Source organism: Pinus tabuliformis, chromosome 4_1 (genome assembly GCF_031772625.1).
Source record: "Pinus tabuliformis cultivar Carrire ecotype Pingquan chromosome 4_1, CPIR1, whole genome shotgun sequence".
Lineage (NCBI taxonomy): Eukaryota > Viridiplantae > Streptophyta > Pinopsida > Pinales > Pinaceae > Pinus > Pinus tabuliformis.
Window position 1 is genome coordinate 81,856,758 of NC_142303.1, and position 20,326 is coordinate 81,877,083.

At 41.6% G+C, this 20,326-nt stretch overlaps 1 protein-coding gene across 2 annotated transcripts in view; it reads right to left on the minus strand.

Moving 5' to 3' along the window:
* LOC149174282 (uncharacterized) overlaps window positions 1-20,326 on the minus strand; it is a 173,700-nt gene that overhangs the window by 64,814 nt on the left and 88,560 nt on the right. The window contains exons 2-6 of one of the 2 annotated variants that reach the window (XM_089419282.1): window positions 11,448-11,588; window positions 11,232-11,317; window positions 11,002-11,096; window positions 10,388-10,484; window positions 10,057-10,171 (exon numbers count right to left, since the gene is read on the minus strand). In XM_089419282.1, the coding sequence (XP_089275408.1) occupies window positions 10,057-10,171; window positions 10,388-10,484; window positions 11,002-11,096; window positions 11,232-11,317; window positions 11,448-11,588 (534 nt within the window). The remainder of the gene's footprint in view (window positions 1-10,056; window positions 10,172-10,387; window positions 10,485-11,001; window positions 11,097-11,231; window positions 11,318-11,447; window positions 11,589-20,326) is intronic. The other variant, XM_089419281.1, reaches the window with a different exon arrangement.

The window sequence follows — 20,326 nt, forward strand, 5'->3', positions numbered from 1 at the left end:
CCTGTGCTATACCGTTTGCCTCTAGGGACTCAGAGATGAGGGCCATCGTTTTGGCTAGAACATTGGAGGTACTAGGCTTTTTGTTCTTGAAAATGCATTTATTCCTGGCAATCCAAATCTGCCAGCAGAGGTTGGCAGGGATGTTGTTCCAGATCCTTTTTGCTAGGCCCTTGCACTTGCCAGATTGAGGGAAGTTGTTTCCCCATTGTTTCTGGAAGAGAGTGATCTGGTTGGGAAGGTCCCTGATGATGAGAGGGCTGGTGATGAGTTTCTAGCACACTTTTGCGAAGGGGCAATCCATGAAGAGATGGTTACTGCTTTCCTCTTCCTTCCTGCACATGCAGCAGATTGAAGGACCTTGGATGCCCTTCTTCCTGAGGTTTTCAGCGGTCAGGATTTTGCCATGTAGAAGGGTCCAGTTGAAACACTTAACCTTTGGCAGACATTCGGTTTTCCAAGTTGCTTTGTGAAGTGGCCAATTGTTTAGAGCTGAGGCATTTTGCAAAACTTTATATCCCTCTTTTACTGTATATCTGCCTCCATTAGGGTCCCAAACGAATTTGTCTTCCACCGTTCGATTTGTTGGGGCTGAGCCTGTCAGCGAAGTCTTGAGCTCGGCCCAGAGGTTCTTGAGGATCTCAGGGAGAGGTAATGGTCTCCAACCTGTCCAGCAGTTCTGATCCCAGAGAGAGATATCGAACAAGGTTTTTATCTTTGCCTCGTCCATCCACCTTTGAAGGGGCTTATATTTGATGATCGTTGCCCTTGCCTCCGTGCCCATTATCCTGTCATCCCATATATTAGTATCTTTGCCATTACCCGGGGCTCTTGAAATGTAAGATTTGAAGTGAAGAAGAGTCTTTTTAATCAGCTTCCATACGGGAGTACACGGTCTTTCGATGATGTTTTCTGATAGGATGTTGCTATTGATCCCATTTAAGTACTTCCTCTTGATGACCTCTGTCCACCAGGTCCCTCTCTCATTAAGAATTCTCCAAACCAGTTTGTAGCCCATTGCCATGTTTGCTAGCTTTGGAATTCTGATACCGAGCCCTCCTTTTTCTAGGGGGAGAATGACTTTGTCCCACTTAACGAGGCTGAACTTTTTTGTGTCCTGCTTTCCACCTTTCCATAGGAAACCTCTGATAATCAGCTCCATGTGTTTGTGAATGCCTGCCGGGGCCAGAGTAGTAGCGAATTGATAGATTGGGAGGGCTGAGAGTATGGCCTTTATGAGGATGATTCTGCCTACCAGGTTAAGCCAGTACACTCCCCAGCTCTGAAGTTTCCCTCTCAATTTCTCAATTAATTTTGTCCAGATCTCGGCTTTAATTGATTCTTTAGCCAAAGGTAATCCTAGATAAGTGAAGTGGGACCAGTTCCCTTGGGCAGGGATTTCCATGATTATAGAAATTCTCTGGGTGATATTTCTTGGGACATTCCAAGTGTAGATCATACACTTGTTGTTGTTTAGTTTGCCGCCAGAGGCTTGGAGGAAGAGATCCAAAGCTTTCTTGAACCTTCTAGCCATTATGCTGGAGGCACCCCCTATTAGGAGAGTGTCATCTGCGAAGAGGGAGTGATTAATTCCCTTAGATCCTCGGACTATCTCAACCCCTGTTATTTCTTTGACTTTGCGCTTGTTTTCCAAATGTAAGCTGAGGGTTTCAGCCATTATAATGTAGAGAAAAGGTGACAATGGACACCCTTGCCTTAGGCCTCTGGAACTCTTGAAGGCGTTGCATGGCCTTCCATTGATGAGGGGTGTTGTCCAGTTATGGGAAATGCATTCCATGATCCTGCTAGTAAAGTGCTCTGAGATGCCAAATTTCATAAGGACTGCCTGGAGGAAGGCATGGTTAACCCGATCAAAGGCGTTTGCCATATCCAATTTGATGATCATGCCCTTCTCCTTCCTGGATATGCTGCTGTGTATTGCCTCCTGAATGAGGATGACATTATCCGTTATATGTCTCCCAGGGACAAAGCCACCCTGATTTTCGGAAATGAGGGAGGGGAGGACCTTTTTAAGCCTGTTCGCCAGGATCTTAGTGATTATTTTGTACGAGACGTTACACAGGGAAATAGGGCGGAATCTGTCAAAGGATTGGGGGCAAGGATCTTTGGGGATAAGGGCTAGATGAGAGGACTTAATACTGCTACCCAGCTTACATTTTGCAAAAAAAAAATTTGCCATTCTGACGTAATCCTTCTTGATAGTTTCCCAATGGGTTCTATAGAAGGCCACTGTAAAGCCATCAGGGCCAGGAGCCTTTTCCAAAGGCATGCTGTAGATGGACTTTTCAATCTCCTCCATTGTGATTTCCTTATCTAGATCTTTGTTTTGAGCCTCTGTGATTTTGCTCTCAATTATGTTTAGGAATTCCGGATTCTCCATGTAATGAGGGTCAGCAGTTAGAAGGGTTTGGAAATGCCGGGACGCTGCCTCCTTAATCTCACCTTGCTCTGATAACACTCTGCCCTCAACTGATATTTTCCCAATGTTATTCCCTGCTCTCCTCATTTTGATGCTATTATGAAAAAAGGATGTGTTTTTATCACCTGATTTGAGCCAGAGGCACCTCGATTTTTGCCTTTGCTCTTCTTCTTCCACTCGATTCTGCTTGTACAGCTCCATGTACAGGTCATTTTCTTTCCTTATGTCATCTTCTGTGTCTTGGCTTTTCTCTCTTTCTTGATTCCACTCCGCTAATTTCCTTTGGAGATCGATTTTCCTTTTCTCTGCCTCTGTTGCATAGTTCCTCGCCCATTGTTTGATGGCTATCCGGAGGAGTTTTATCTTTGTTTCCCATACATAGTGCGGGGATCCTTTGATTTCAGTTGCCCAGGTGTCCCTTACCAAGTTCCTGAAGACCTCGCTGCTGTCCCACGCTCTGTTGTATTTGAAGGGTAACGGTCCCAGGTTTTCCCTTTTAATCAGGTTCAGAGCTACAGGTTTATGGTCTGAGATAAAACCTTGTATTATTGAGCTTTGGATCCTTGCGAAATTGACCACGATTCTTTGCTGAACTAGTATGCGATCCAGCCTCTCTTTGATGTTGTTCTTACCGGTTCTTCTGTTTGACCAAGTGAATCGCCCGTTCTGAGGTGGTATGTCAACAAGACTGTGCTCTTGAATGATTTTTTCTAAAGCATCCCTTGAGGGGTCTGCGAAGAAATTTCCTCCCATTTTTTCCTCCGCATTCCTTATTAAATTCAAGTCTCCTCCTAGGAAGATGTTTCTGCCCTGAGCACTCATTAAATCAGCTGTAATTGACTCCCAACAAGCGGCTTTTTCTCTGAAGTGGGGTGGGGCATAAACATTGTATATGGTGTATTCCTCAGTCTTGGAGACATTTTGCACATCTGTTCTTAGCCACCACCTATTCTGTCTGCTGTCCTTGAGATTCCATTTGTTTTTGTCCCATATTGTTCCTATTCCTCCTGAGGCCCCTGATGCGCTCAGTGCCATTCCTTCATAGCTTCTGCTTCTTTTCACACTGTTCTGGAATTCTTGTTCATTTATTTTGGTCTCCTGAAGTAGTAGAAAGTCTGGGTGTTCCAGTTTGAGAAGGTCGCGGACTGCATTAGTTTTTAGGGAGGAGCCCATCCCCCTACAGTTCCAAGAGACCAGATTCATCATTTACTATATTTGTTGTGTGGTCCTCCTTTCTCCTTCATCTTCTCCCCACTTCCTTTGGCCTTGTCTAAGTATGTATCCATTGGCTGTTGGGTCCCCGTTGCCATTTCTTTTGCTGCATTCTCATCCCTGATCTCTTTATTTGATTTCCTTCCAACTTTCCTGGGTGGATCGGTGGATGTGATGATTTCCTTCGTCTTGTTCCTTGTTAGGATTCTTTCTACTGTTGGGGGAGGGGAGGACTGAGGGGGAGAGGGAGGGGCTGTTCTGGGGCCTCTCGGTGAGGGGGGGGGGGGGGATGGAGGGTCTTCTATTGAGAGAGATTCGAAAGGGTTAGAGGAAGGGGGGGGGGGGGATGGAGGGTCTTCTATTGAGAGAGATTCGAAAGGGTTAGAGGAAGGGGGGGGGGAAGAACCAGATCCGGAGGGGTGAGAGGGAGGGGTAGGGGTTTCAGATGAGGGCTTTGAGGAGGTTCCAGGGGGGGGGTTTGTTTTCTTCTTCTTAACTATTTCCCATGCTTCTTCAGGGGTTTCATCATTGTTTTCAGAGTTTATAGGTTTGTTCTTACTGCATCTATTAGCAAAATGCCCATATTCATGACATACCTTACACTTGAACGGCAGCTGTTCATAGTCCACTTGCTGAATGTGCGTCCACTGGTCGACCTTGAGCTTGATCGCTTCTGGTAGCCCTTTCCCCAAATCCACTTCTACGCATATCCGGGCACATGCGTGCATGTTTTCTCTTGGCTCCGATCTGTCGATGTATTTCCCTACTGCGTTACCTATAGCCTTCACCGATTCGTCTCCCCAGCAATGGAGGGGCAGATGGGGAAGACGGACCCAGACCGGTACAGCGCTGGGGACGTCCATCTCGGGGTCAAAATCGGGAGTCCATCTGTTGAGGTAGAGTCCTCTGGTGTCCATGAAGTATGGGCCATTCCTGAAAATGAGATTGCGATCTTCCACCGTTTCGAAAAGGAAGGTGAAGAAACCCCTCCCGCAGAATCTTATTGCAATCTTCCCTTGGACCATTGTGTTCCAGTTCCTTTCTACCCAGCGTTGGACTGTGCGAGGAGAGGGCCATAATCCCGTGAACTGACCTACCAAGCCCCTATCTGCTAGGGCGACGGCTGCTCTCCTCGGAAGGGCAGGAGGGAGCGAAACTTCTGGGATTTCATCAAGCTTCTTGATAAACTTTGAGGCTGTAGGGCGAACTTTCTCATTGGTATTCTCTTGGATGAGGGAGGCAAAAGACTTCTCTAGATCCTCCTGATCGTGGGATGGGGGATCCATTGCGGGGCTGGTCAGAAGCGCAGGGGGCGCTCCAGCTGAATGCAGAGAGAGGGAAGGGCCGTAGGCCCCCGATGGAAGCGGGCAGAAGGCCCCAGGGTGACAGGGAGGGCAAGCGGCGGAGGAGAGCAGCCCAGCAGCAGCGCTGCCAGGCGCAGGCGCTCAGAGGGTCAGGCAACGCAGCAGCAGAGGCCGCGGGGAGCAGAGCGCAGGCAGTCAAGTAGACCAATAATTCCTTGACCATTTCATTTATTATTTAAATTAAACAAACATAGTTGCCATCCACTGGTTGAACTTTGTTAGCATATTTTCTACAAAGTGAATCAACCATATATACCATCTATAGCTTCTACAGACCTTGTTCAATTGTGGGAGCTGGTTTATACCTTTCAAAGTTCAATAATTAAACTAAGCTGCAAAGAACGCCATCTATAGCGTTTGTAGACCTTGTTCAAATGTGGGAGTTGGTTCATACCTTTCAAATTTCAATAATTACTGCAAGAAACGCTAGCTATGCGGCCTTGTTATATTGTGGATTAAAATTTGGATTTTTACTTAATATTGTTTGGATTCTTTTATGTGGAAACAATTTACTCTTATTATATTGTGGATTAAAATTTGGATTTTTACTAAATATTGTTTTGCTTGTTTTGTCGCATTACTAAGATGATTGTTCAGTCTGTGGATTATTGTATACTGGTAAAAGTCTGTGAAAACCTTAATATTTTTGTGCAATTAATTTCCCTAAAATATTACAAAAGATCTAATAAATTGATATCTACATGTTATTTTTTAACATTCATGCATCTTGGACATGCTTGCTCTTCCACAGATTCTAAGCTATGTACATCAAATATCTACACAGTCAGATATCTAAAATGACTGATTGCTCAAATTTTTTTAATTATATCTTCTCATTTTCTTTATTAATTCACATTGTTATTTATGCTTCTCAGTGAAACATGAAGGGTTTTATGATTTTATTTCAATGATTTAGCACTGATCTGTTTGCTTGTTGGACAACTAATCTTCAGGATTAACCTTGAGTAAGTTTAGGTAGTTATTGGAATCTAAGAACTCTCAGGAAATTGTTTCTTGTATGTATTAATATGTACACATTGTATATCATGTATTGTATGTATTAATATGTACACATTGTATATCATTTATTGAGATCGATTAATATATATATTGATTTAGTTTCCAGTTCATGTATCTTACAGTGGTATCAGAGCGGGGAGATGCACTGAATGAGAACATGGTTAACCCTCAGCAACTAGTTTTGTGGTTTTCTTGACTGTTCTCCTTTCTTAAATCTTGGCATGAAGATTTTGGTAAAGAGCGATGAGACTGCGTTGAAGGAAGCAATCTTTCGACCAACACAATTTGTTGAAGGAGGAATTTATATAAAAGCCCTGCATGGATCAACATCAATGCAGAGGTAATCGTTGGATATTGTGAGATATAATCCGTGTCTCATATGTTTTAAAATCAAGAAGCTGGGCATATTTTTTATGTACAAAAGATGAAAGATTTACAGTTACTGAAAAAATAATGAACAGAATGTATTTGCCCCATTTGTTTGAAAGTCGCTCCCACCGGTTTACTGTGTTAAAGACTTGAAGTTAGAAAAAAACCAAACAACGTTGTGTGAAAGAGGCCACTGTTTATTCTGGTCAAGTGCTTGATTGCCATTGAAGCAACCGACACAGGGATAAGTCCGTTGAAGGAGGAATTTACGTGGAAGTCATTCAGTTTGCCAATTAAAAGAAAAAGTACACCAATTTGTATTTTCTGGATGTGCATGATGATAACAACAGAGCGGAAGCGTGCTAGTCGGCCTGTAACTTCAACACTGCTATTTTTACGTTATGGACACCTCCCCTTAGTTTGGCGCTTCATGTGTTAACTTGATCTTGACCCTTAGTAATGATTGTGTGGTATTGAATGTTGTCTGATATTTCAGTTATCAATGAAGCAGTTGTGTTTTTGGGTTGCTTTCGAGCAGTTCTCTAGGGAGATTTTCAAGATTTCGGGGGTTAAGTTTTAATATATATTTTTTATAAACAAACAAACAACCAAAAACTGTTGTTGGAACCTAGTGAATCAGGTGTGAAACAAATTAACGACTTGCATAACTCCGGGCCTGGTGGATCGACAAGGGCATGTTAAAACTTGTGCAGGTTCAATATCGAATTGTTCTTCAAAGGAATGTGACTGCGAATTTAGTAGATTCCAACAAATTTTTGCAGCATTGAAGTCATTTGAAATCGTCGAAGTGGAATAACAGTCCAAACTTTCATTGTTGAAATTTATGTTTTGATGTAGAGCTGTTTTAAGTCATCAGGGCCTGTTGTCAAAGTGTCTCTTCTCAGTTGTGAGACGGCGAGATAGTTGCATTAATTATATACAACCCCTTCGATGGGGAAAAACAAGGACAACAGTGAAGAATTGGAAGGTTGGAAGGTGAGCGAGAAAGTTCAATACAAAATTTTCAAGCGGAATCACGTGGAAGAAGTTGGGAAGCATCGAAAAAATGGCATTCACATTAAATTGTCGTGAAATATGAAAATTATTTAAATAATAATTTCAAATGTGAAAGCGAATTTTTGAGACAGCTGTGAAAGTTTTCTTTAAATTGAGGAAGGAATAAAAAAATATTTAGGAGTAAGGAGTAACTCTCAGGATGCCGCTATAATGTTCACATGTAAAAAGATTAAAGTCAACCAACAAACTTTACTTTTCAAAGTTAAAAGGAGCCAAGATAAGAGTAATTTATTAAAAAAAAAAAAAAAAAAAAAGAACTGGAGTTTCTTTTAAGCATTTTTTAGAGAATTAATTGGTGGCATATATTTTGGGAAAGTTTTTGAGAAGTGGTTTATAAGGAAATAAGTAGTGCCCTTCTTCTCTTATTTTCATTAAATGGAGTAGTTTTGATTGGAAGTGGAAAAAAAAAATGCTACAACTTTGTTGCGCTACACAAAAATGATATGACATCAAGTTTTGAAAAATGACATGACATCAAGTTTTGATTTTGTTGAAGTTTAAATTATAGCATTTATGAATATAAATTCAAGAAGGGAAAAGGACATTGTGGTTAGCCAAGCTCATATGGTTACATGGTTGGTAGAAATCATTAGTTCAAAACCTTGTAAAGATAATTTTCAGAGACATTTTTTTTAAAGCTAATTTTGGGAGATATTTTTGGAGGTTGTGAACATGATTTTGGTTTCCATGGGTTGGCGACTCTGACCATGTCACTATTTGATCAAATTTGCAACTCATGCATATGGTATTCATTGTATGGAGCAAAGATAAAAGTTCCTAACTGTGTAGTTGCAACTATATAGCATTATTCATCTCTTTATTCTTGAATTTTCTTTGTAAACAGGTGCATTTTCGGTTGAACCCAACACCCAGTTAAATCAGCATAAATTTGTTTGTATTGAGTGCATTTTCGGTGGTAACCGACACCCCTTTTTCAAAGTTGATTGCTGGAGAAAATGGCCAAAGTTGATGATTTGTTGTAGTTATTACGCAGTTTAATGTCATCCACTGTTCATAACAATGTCCAAGTCAACAAGGACACACTCTTTGACATCCAAAGATATTTGCAGAATGTGAAAAGCAAAATTGAATTTTTAGAGCTAGAATCTAGTTTCAGCAAGAGTTGCAAAAGAAGAATTTTGAACCTGTCCGTATTTAGAATAACAATTTGTTTGAGCCTGATCATCAGTCAAAGAATGATCATAATAATGAAGTGGTTTCAAGAGAAAATTTGGGTGCATCGGAAAGTTGTGTTCAGGCAAGTGTATGCAAGAGTCATTTGCATACAAATGTGAAGCCCGTTGTTACCAAAACGTTTATAAGATCATGGGAAGAGACCATGGGAAGAGATTACACACAATAAACACATAATTGGTTTGGGTTACAACAAGGATATTCTGGATGTATCTTTTCACATTCCAGATTTTGCTAAACCTATACAATTCCGAAGTGTTGGATTTCTGGATGGTGTTGTTCCAAAACAAGTTGATAGATGCCAACAGTGTAACAGAGTTGGACATGTGAAAGATCGATGTTTTGATCTTCACCCGTGTGAGCATTGTGGAAAGCGAAATCATCATACAAATAGATGTTCCAAAAAGAAGACCACTGCAAGAGAGCGCATAAATTTCGGATGGATTACTTCTTGGGATTGGACGAAAACAGCTAAGAAGTTTTACAGGGCATATCGAAGGATATGTTCCAGAGTGATGACCAACCTTGCAGTGATGAAAAGAAATTCTCACCTTGTATCCAACAAGGGGGGAATTGTTGATGGTCTACTATAGGTTCGAGTTTGTGATGCCAAGCGAGCCTGAGTCAGATTTGAGTTTATTAAGTTGATTGAGCATTTCCATGTTTGGAATTGTTTGAGGAACTGCTGTGATAGTTTCAGAGTTTGTGGTCACCTTAAAACCACATTTTTGTTGTTCTGAGAACTGCTATGAAGGTTCTAGAATTGGTGTTGGTTGAGACTTTGAGTTTTCCCATATTGGTTTGTGGTCATCCTTAAAAACCATTTTCTGAGAGACATTCAGCTCTTGGTTGAGATGCATTTCTGCATTTTGAGCTCTCCTTCTTGGACATTGGTACATCCCATCGGATTAAGGGGCGAATGTTAGACAGCTAATCCTCAGGATTAACCTTGGATCAGTTTGGGTAGTTATTGGAGTCCAAAAACTCCCGGGAATTAATTCAATTGTTCACTGTATGTATTAATATGTACACATTGTATATCATTTATTGAGATCAATTAATATACACTTGATTTGGTTTCAAATTCATGTGTTTTATATTGTTTCTCTTCTTTATTTATTGTGAAACTGAATAATGGCTGCCATGAAGTTTATCCCCCATTTCGGTGACAAGCCAAATTGCTTTAATAGCATATGATCTGGTGACAGATAAGTAATTCATCCTATTTATCTCAGTTTTGAAAAAAGGACCTTTGAAATCGATCTGGTACTCAAGTTAACAGATCAACATAACATGTCATTTCCAACAAGTTGAAGGTCAACATTAGAGAACCAACTTTCTACTTGAAAGAAATAAACATAACTTTGTATATGCTGAATCTACCTGTAACACTGTATGTCTTGGACATAGATGAAGTAATAATGGTTCTCTCCAGCATGCCAGGAAGGGAAGCCAAACTGATGTGCACTGCTGAATCAAATGTCATATGCTCATAAACCTAAAATGATTTACACATTAGATAAGCTATAAATGTATTCAAATAAGTTTCCAGTACTAGCACTGTAGGCTGCATTTAAATGTGCATGTGTGTGATTGAGCTGACTCCATGGAGAAAGACTCCAAAAATGGATCATAGTCCAAAGTAGCTAGTTACTTCTCAGTCTCGTCCTTAGGTATAAATAGAAATATAATTTGGTCAGAAAGAGTGTCATACTTCATCAGTTATTGCAATACAGTGCATCCTGCAACATAGTTCTGCAATAACCGTGAGCTCATCTTTGCTGAAAACCTTTCCTGTTGGATTGTGGGGACTGTTGCAATCTATATTAGTCGAACTGTAGAGATTGAACGTGTGCTGTACCAATGCTTGAAAAATATGTTATTCAAAGGAAACAATGAAAGGTTGGACGAATCTACCTCATTTGGAATATATAAAAAATATGAACACACAGAACAACACAGAGTTGCTGAGAGATAGTTAATAGATATATATCATATATGTAAACTAAAATGAGATACAAAGGCATGTTTCATGAGAGCTAACGGAATATGAAGCAATTAACATTACGTAACTGACTATGCAACTGAAGAACTACTTCATAAAGTTGTTAAGTTACCTTGTTCAATTCTAACTCAAAAAGTACTAGGCTATATACGTTAAGTACATTATGATTATAACCACTGTTTGTAAAAAATGATCACGTCCATGAAAATTTATAATAATCAACTACGACGAGGAAGGGGAATGATTGAAGATTATCATCTTATGTATCATTTCATTCCTCACAATACAATTTTTCTAAAGAGGCCTTAAAACATAGAACTTACCTGTTCAATACAATTGCTTTTGTCCGGGGAGTAAAAGCTGCTATAAGCTTTTCCAAGTCTAAAGTCCAACAGGGTGGATTAAGAGCAACATAAACCTGTTTGCCACAGTACAAGGTCTCAGGATTTTAATTATTTATGCAGTAAGACAAAGGACCTAGGTTATCATCCAAAACTTTCAAATATACATGTTAAATGTGATTGGATCTTTACACATAAATATGAGGCCTTACTGGAGTGCCTCCAGCCATTGTAATGCAAGCTTCGTAAGTCTCATATGCTGGATCTAGTAACAAGACTTCATCCCCTTCATCTACCACTGTTCTAATAAGATCAGTACAATGAATCAGAAATATATGCATGAAAAGCAGAGAAAGACAATTATGAAGTGTACTTAGGCTCTATTGAGGACAACACTTGATAATTGATATCAAGAAAAAGAAACACACCAGCTAATATTGCTGCTGCAAATGCTTCAGATTGACCACAACAGATAGCAATATTATTGTTAGGGTCCACATCCAAACCGTGAGTTAATTTCAGTGTGTATGCCAAATAGTCACATATGGCTTGAACATGTCTGCAAGAAACTTTCAGGAAAGAGAACACTCTTATTAATTCATTGATACAAGTATAATAGATGAAATACAAATCAGAGAAACCAGCCAATCTCAATTTCCGCTAATAATAATTGTGCCTGTGGATACTTTAACCTACGCAAAGGGAAAGCTATTTTGAACATACTAACATTCTATGATAAGATAATTGCGTACAAACATCATAACATTGTTCATAATAACATTATCCAGAGATTAAGGATCCAGATGAATGAACCTCTTCGATGCCATGGGTTTTGAAAAGTACATGAAATCTCATTGCAGTAAAAAGCAGTAGTAATGACGATTCAGTCAATAATAAAAACATTTCCACTCCTCTTCTATAAATATAATAAAAAATATCATATATGAGAATCAACTGCACTACATGGCAACTTGAGTCAGAACTGAATAAAAGTACCTCAATGCTAATTGACAGTTAAAGGGTGAATCCAAAGCCTCCCAGACTCTGTAATCAGGCACCATATGCTCTTTCGACATGTAGCAGACTGATATCCCCAACTAAATAATTTTGCGGAGTATACTTCCATTTTTGCAATTTTGACATTAGGAGAGGATTTTGATGATGTGGAGATTTAGGAAAAGTGGGTTGAGTAGACCCCACTTGGATTTTGGTGGCAGAGAAGACCATGCACATTAGAGAGAAGGAAAAATCAGTTTGCTAGTGGAACGTGAGGGCCACAAGGAGGGAGTTTGAACCACATGAGGCAATTTGTACTAGAGGAGGGTGTTGAAGATTGTAACTAGTGTCGGTCTTCATAATTATATTTGAATCATAAAGAAATATATTTGTCAAAAGAAAAGAAAAATAAATTTTATTATTAAATAAATTGACTTATTAAAGCATGGGTTTCATGCTTGGGTCAATTGTTTTTAGGTCAAAGCCTCCATTGAAGGCTTCTAGGGTTTATGTCAAGTGTCTTTGCCCATGTCATATTGTAAAGAACCCTTCTTGGGATTTATTTGTCAAAGAAGAAATTGATTTTAATGTAAAATAGGTCAATTAGGCCTCCACCAAGTCGGCCTCAAACTAGACAAGTCGGTGTTAGTTTTTGGTAGCATCGGAAGTGCTCTAACCTTGAAAATAGGTGGAGAGGCTAAAGAACTCAGAAACCGTTTGGTGAAATTCCGCCCGGATTGTATTTTATTAAAATAATTAATATTTTTAATGGAGTTCCTAAGTCTAAACGTAAGGAAATTAAAATATTAATGAGTATTAATCAAAATATGGGTGAGAATGATCTAGAAGGCGGATCAAGTCATGTTTTAATCTTAGCCGTTGGTTAGAGACTTAATCTCGGTCGTTGAAGACTCAACAAGAAAAGTATAAAATGGAGACTTGGGGTTCATTTGGAAATACAAAGAGAGAGAGAGAATTGATCTCGAGTTCCATTTCTGAGGCTAGGAAGTTGAGAACTTTGAACTAAGTGATCATTCTGCAGTAGAGGGGCAATGAGAATCCAAGAGGACTTTCCGGAGAATACTAACAGATAGGCAGAGAGAACTTGCAGAGAGGCAGCGCAGACTGCAGTAGCCGGGAGAGCTGACACAGAAAAGATGCCTGTCACACAGAAGCCAAAGATGTTGAAACAGACGAAACTGCCGAGAACTGCCGGAACAGCTGGGAGAGCTGATGCAAAGGCAGCGCAGTAGCTAGGAGAGCTGACGCAGAAAAGTTCCCCGTCACGCAGAATCCAAAACAGCCGAAACGTCGGGAACTGTCGAAACTGCCAGGAATTGTCGGGAACTGTCAGAACTGTCGGGAGAGCTGACACAGAGGGCAGAGAAGGTGACACAGAGCCTGAAAGGCTGACGCAGAGCCAACGCAGAAATAGCCAGGGTTAGCCTGTCTTGTGCCGGATCAGCCAGAATTCTGCAGGGTGAAGTGAGGTAAAACTCACTCAGATTTTTCGCCAGTATTTTCTCTGTAAATGATTGCTAGATGAGCATCCTAGATTTGTATTCAGATATTTCTCCTGCATAATAATAAATCCTCAGAACTGTTGTACCGGTTTTCCCGCATTGGGTTTTTCCGAGGACTATTGTGTCCTATGTATCTTGTTCTTTGCTTGGTTTTCTGTTTCATGAAATCAAATATTTAATTAGTGTAGGCTGCAAAAGTAATTTGCTTCAGTATTCAGAAGAATAACTTGATGAATGTAATTTAAAAATCAAGTAGGTGAAGTAGATTCAGATTTGCTGCAGTAGGGGTTCCTTCAGAGTGTAGGAATTTTCACATGGTATCAGAGGATTGATTTTGAAACAGAAAGCGCAGATCAAGTGCTGAGCAGTGAGGCCAAAAGCTGCACTTGGTAACAATTTGAATCCCCTTGAAGGGATTGTGCAATCCTTGCCGGAAGCAGCTCCAAGGAAATCTCTCTCTGAGTGAGACAACAGAGAGGTACGATTTCCAGTTCGAGAGTTTGCAAAGGCAGAGGGAGTGATGCAAAGCATCAGCGCAGTGCTTGAAGGGCACAGTTTCTACCGGGGCAGAAATCTGCTGGAAAATAATGAAGACACGTAGAAGGGGAATTTTCTCCTCACAGAACTTTCCGCCAGAAAGTTCAAATTTCTCACTTGCTGAGCAGTGCTAAGCAATGACTAGGAGTTAGATCAACGGTTGGGTGAAATGGCATCGCATGGGCTCAGAGATGAGGACGGGTTGGACGGAGCCTCCAACTATGTCATATGGAAGACCATAATCTTAGTGGTTCGAGAGGAACATGATCTTGAGACCTATGTCAATAGTGTTGTAGTTGTTCTTACTAACAATGATCAAAATAAGAAGTACAAAGTCGAGCAAGGGAAGGCAAAGAGGCTCATTCTCGATGGAGTTCGAGATCATGTGGTCTCACACTTGCAAGGCAAGGATACAACCCGAGAGATGTGGGAAGCCTTGTCTTCTCTATATGAAGGCTCTTCCGAACAACGGAAGATGTATTTAGAGCAGAAGTTGCAGCAGACTTTGATGCAGAAAGGAGAAGGGGTGAACCTCTATCTTTAGCGTCTTCAGGACACTAGAGACCAGCTTGCTGCAGTGGGGTCCACTCCTCAGCCAACCGCAATGGTGAGGATAGCCCTGAATGGAGTCTCGGATGAATGGCAAGTTTTCGTCCAAAGCATATTGGGCAGAGAAAAACTACCTTCATGGGAGGAGATGTGGGCGGCTCTTCAACAGGAGGAGTTAAGGAGGGACCTAGTGAAGGTCAACCTCAGTGGCAGCAGTGGGAGTGGCACAAAGACAAAGGAGGAGGAGGAGAACGCAACTCTGGCATCAAAGGGACAGCAGAAGCCGAAGCGAAAGAAGGACATTTCGAAGGTGAAATGTTTCAGTTGTGGCAAGTTGGGCCACTATGCATCCCAATGTCCTTTGAAGAAAAAGGACAAGGATGAGAAACATGATCCTAAGGCTGCTTCAGCAAAGATTGACGAGGATGAGTTTGCCATAAGTACCCCGCAATCTCCAGGCGGGAGATGGGGCGATATTGAGCTATAGTCGGGAGGACTACATGTGGGCAAGATCCTTGAGGAGTCCACCTCTTGGATCAATTCCTTTCTACGGGAGCCCAAGATCCAGCAGTAGCGAGATGGACATAGTGTCAGATGATGCAGTGGAGTGTTTGGAGGACAGATGCAGTGGCTTGGGACCAGAGACTGATCAGTGCAGGGCAAGGTTGGCAACAGTGCAATTGATACAGTTCAAGAGACAGCAGCAACGCAGAAGATTCAAAGGGTCAAAATCAGCAGCAATCAGATTCCAACATTCATTGTATTATGCTGAACACAGTTAAGTTCAGCTAATTTTCGATGTTTTTCAGTCGCTTCTCTCAACAACTGAGTTGCAGTACGGATGCAGTGTTATCAGCGCTAGCAGCATAGCAGATGCAGCGTTTGAGAGGGAGTTGTAGTACAAATGCAGCAGTGGTAGTGGCAGTGTCATGGGCGGCAGTACAGTAGCAGCAACAACACAGTGTTGGTGGCAACAACAATACAGAAAGGAGATGCTTCAGAAACAGAGCAACATGCAGGTGGACATTGTTGCCAGAGCACTTTCCTCGCTAAGAGGGAGTGTTAGTGTTTGGTAGCATCAAAAGTGCTCTAGCCTTGAAAATTGGTGGAGAGGCTAAGGCACATGAGTTCTAAAGAACCCAGAAACTGTTTGGTGATAGTCCACCCGGATTGTATTTTATTAAAATAATTAATATTTTTAATGGAGTTCCTAAGTCTAAACTTAGGGAAATTAAAATATTAATGGCTATTAATCAAAATATGGGTGAGAATGATCTAGAAGGTGGATCAAGTCATGTTTTAATCTTAGTCGTTGATTAGCGACTTAATCTCGGTCGTTGAAGACTAAACAAGAAAAGTATAAAATGGAAGGTTGGGGTTCATTTGGAAAGACACACAGAGAGATTGAGGAAATCAATTTTCTGAGGTGAGAAGTTCTCAGGAGAAAAATCGATTGGAGAGATCTTGCAACTGAGGGGCAGAGAGAATCCTGGAGAAGGACTTTCCGTAAAATACTGACAGAGAGGCTGAGAGAGCTTGCAGAGAGACAGCGCAGTAGCCGAGAGAGCTGACGCAGAAAAGCTACCTGTCACGCAAAATCCAGAATTGTCGAAACAGCCGAAACTGCCAGTGATCCAGGTGGCTCCAGAGACACACAAAGGACAAAGAGGGCTTATGAAAGCTCGAAAATCAAAGTGATTAGAATGATTTCGAACCAGGACCAGAGTGAAGATCTCATCGTCCTGATCGCAACGGTACGAATGGTTCGTCAATTTGAGCTCATATGAGGGAGAACGAGCCAGTCAAGGTCAAAGTTGGGTTGTGGACCAGGTTTAAGTGTCCTACAATTCGACCGACCCTGGGGCATGAAACCTAGCTCCCGAAAGCGATCGAAATTGTGACCTCGTTAATTTGCCCAATATCCCTTATTTTCTAAAAAACTTGGAAAAACCACCCTATTTCTAATAAAATAAAATAAAAATATATTATGGTAGCGGGCCACCTCCCCCGCCACCCCCAAAACTATTGCATAACCAAAAAATTAATTAAAATCGAGCCGACAGGGCGTGACCCCTGTCGGCCCTCCCACAACCTTAAAACAACATATTAAAAATGAAATGGCTCGGCGTCCATTACCCCGCCGAGCCCTCCACATAACCCCCGTATATCATATATTGGGCAATGGGTGGGCCACCCCTAGTGGACCCGGCCCATGCCCCCTTTAAAACATAACTATGAGCCGAGGGTGGTGGGGCTTGAACCTGCCCGGCCGGTGTGGCCAACCCGCCTCCTGGGCACCCTCACCAACCTCCGCACCATATGACAATGCAATGGCCCCACTTATTTCAACATTTAATGCGCCCAACCAAAGCCAACAGCGCAGGAGTACGAAGGGTTAAGGGGCGGGCCGCCCAATGCGGGCGCGACCCCAAAAATTGTTTCAGTTCAAACAATAAAACAATAATATGTTAAAAAGGAAGGGGCGGGATTTGATCCCCCGACCCCTCCTCAACCATTTACCTCATTTACCACTATGACAAACTAATTACATTGGAATATCCGCCCGGAGAAACTTATATAAACCCAGTTTTCTCAGTGTGGGGAGATGGAGGAGGCCAAGAGAGCGCACGCAAATCGATGCAGGTGGAACCATCACTGTTGTAGAAACAGGAAGCGGAACCATGATCATTAAAATTTTCCCAAGGAGATAATTTTTCTCCATGTCGGAATATAGTCAAGTTTATAATCGTTTTTCACAGTTTTCCGCAGGGATCGCAATGGCAAAGTTGGATTCACCTTTTGAGTTGCAAATTTCCAGTCCACCCATGAAGCAGAATCTTTGAGGAATCTAGGGGGAATCTAAAAGATTCCTTGAGCCCCAGATTCTCAATTTCTCATAATTCAGAAATTTGATAGTCGATTTTGCACTATTCAACACCACAAATCTGATGGTGCATTCAGATTTTTCATTTGCTCATTTTATTTTCCAGCCACTTTTCTAAGTGGAATGCAGGTGTCAGCGTTTATGTGTGAGCAGCCATTTCCATGCAATTGATGCCGTGAGATCGATGGCACGAACAGCTTCAGCAGTTTGACATCCGCTTCTTCAGATGGCCCCTGGTTGTGAGGTATATGCAGTGTGTTCATGTACTTCTTTTGCTATGCATTGTGCTACACAGATCCCTGTTTGATGTTGATGAGGGATCTTGTTTATTACTTGTTTTCATGATTCCTGCTTGATGTGACGCAGAATCATCTTTGTGATGTACTTGTTGGCATGATTCGTCAGGTTATGTTTTGACATCCCTTTGTTGTATGTTGATGGGATACTCATGTTGTCGTCATGTATGTTTGCATTGAGATCCCTTTTATGCTATGTTGGCGGGATGCTCATCATGCATGAGTTTGTGTCATACTAATAGGAGTCTTTTGACTGAGAGTTCCTGTAGTGGAATGTCTCTTGGAGCCACTCCTGCGTGAGGGCATTTTCCTTGTATGATAGCGACATCATCACTATTAACAGCACTTAATGCACCAGCCTACACCATCTTGACACCAGGGCCCGGAGACATAGTCCCTCCTAGACGAACTCCGTTATCAACGGCTTATGTTTTCATGTGTTGATGATTGTCATGTTCCTCTTCTTTACGGCATGCACATGTATTCATTTATGTTCTTTTAAAAATGCAATTTAACACATCACGAAATTATCAGGTCTTAGAAGGGTCCTTTGTCACACTCGGACCTGGATCAAGTGGTATCAGAGCGATCTTTGCATGGATGTGAATTGCAGCGTGAACAATGGAACGTGCAGCGACAGAGGATGAAAAAGCGATGTACGAGACCATGCTCAAAATTTCCAAAAGGGTGGAAGTAATGTATGAAACTCTACAGAAAGAGATAGAGGAAAAAGAGTGATTGCAGCTTCAGTTCCAAGCCACGGAAGAGGCCCTAGAAGAAATGAAGCACAACAACCAAAACCTTCAAACAGAGAACAATGAGTTGAAGATGCATCTACAAGAGAAAGAGGAGAAACATAGTTTGCTACGACAGCTGGAAGCAAAGGAGGAGGCCTTGGAAAAGCTGCAGCATGACCCATGTGAGGTAAAAAGTAGTTCTCCATCTTCATGTATGTTTCCTGATGATGATTTCGCTGTTTTTGAAAATCATACCATAGGGATTGGCTCCAAATTGTTGAAGAGAATGGGGTCTGAAGGAAAAGGCTTGGGCGTTAATGGCCAAGGCATTGTCAACCCCATCAAAGTAGAGGAATTACCGTGTTGAATAGGACTTGGGTATGTCAAAAAGAAGTTGGGGAATGCGCCACGACAGTTAGCGAACCACCAAGAATAGATGATGAGCAGCCCTCATCAGTTCTTTCCAAATCGACAAAGGAGGTAAAAGATGTTGATTTCCTTTCGGTTTCGTCTTCACATAGTATGCTTTCCGTTAGAGATTTGGAAATCCCAATTACGAGGACAAACATGAGGCTCCTTACCAGGACGAGGCACGAGGAGGAAAAAGAACTTGGTGTTAATAACCAAGGCATAACTCAACCATTGGAGGTTGTGCAGAGACCTCAATTTGCAAGCTTGAGATACCCCGAGGGAGAATGCTCGAAGGTGTCAGATGCTTCTAAGACATCATTGAAATCGTCAAGGAAAGAGAATGATGGGAACACATCCCCATCATCTCATGGCAGTGGCCATCGCAGGGAAAGAGCTGAGGCAAGCTCTCATCGCCATACTTACACCAGAGATGGCAAGGAAAGGTATAACCAATTTCGATTTTTGAATGTTCATTTCGATTACAATCATGTTTTTAATGATGAACATAAAATATGGCATCGAAAAACATGTACCTTTTGTGGATTACATAATGTAGGAATTTACAGGGTAAGTTCCTCAGAAAGAATACCAAAAGGACACCGCTCACAACCAGATCTCAAATCAATACACCAGTATTTTTGACGTGGTTAAAACCCTCAGAGTGCAAGGAGGGAAACAGTCCACGGCCTGTCCCAACGTGGATACAGACAATTTATTAATCAAAGAATGAAAATTTACATAAGCTTCTCTCATGCACGGATTACCCGAACAATGACCCTCCATGCGCTTTAAATAGAACTCATGGACCAATCGGGTGTCAAGCCACGGATCAAGTGTCGGTAATACCGAGGTGAGAGTGAACCGTCGGATCACTACATATCGTGACCGTCGGATTGTAAGTTACAAAATGTACAACGGTAAAGAAACACACTTTACCTAACTCTAACCTAACTCTATGCTAGACCAAGTTGAACTTAACTATATCCTATGTGTCGGAATATCCTAACATCCCCCCTTAAGAACAACTTGGGATAGGATTGAAGGATTTACAAATATGACACAATAGGAGAAGAAAGGAGGCACTAGAGCCTATCCCCCCTTAGTGACAACTTCCTGAACTCCAAGCATATATCGAAGTTTAGTGAACTTCGCCTCTGTGAGAGCCTTTGTGAAGATGTCTGCAACCTGATCATCCGTTGGACAATATTGCACTTCAAGAACATGGTCATGAATGAGCTTTCTGATGAAGTGCATGTGTAGTTCAATGTGTTTGCTGCGCTGATGCTGGACTGGATCTTTGCATAGCTGAATGGCACTTTGATTATCACACCAAAGTGTGGTTGGATGCTGCTGCTCAAAGCCAAATTCGGATAG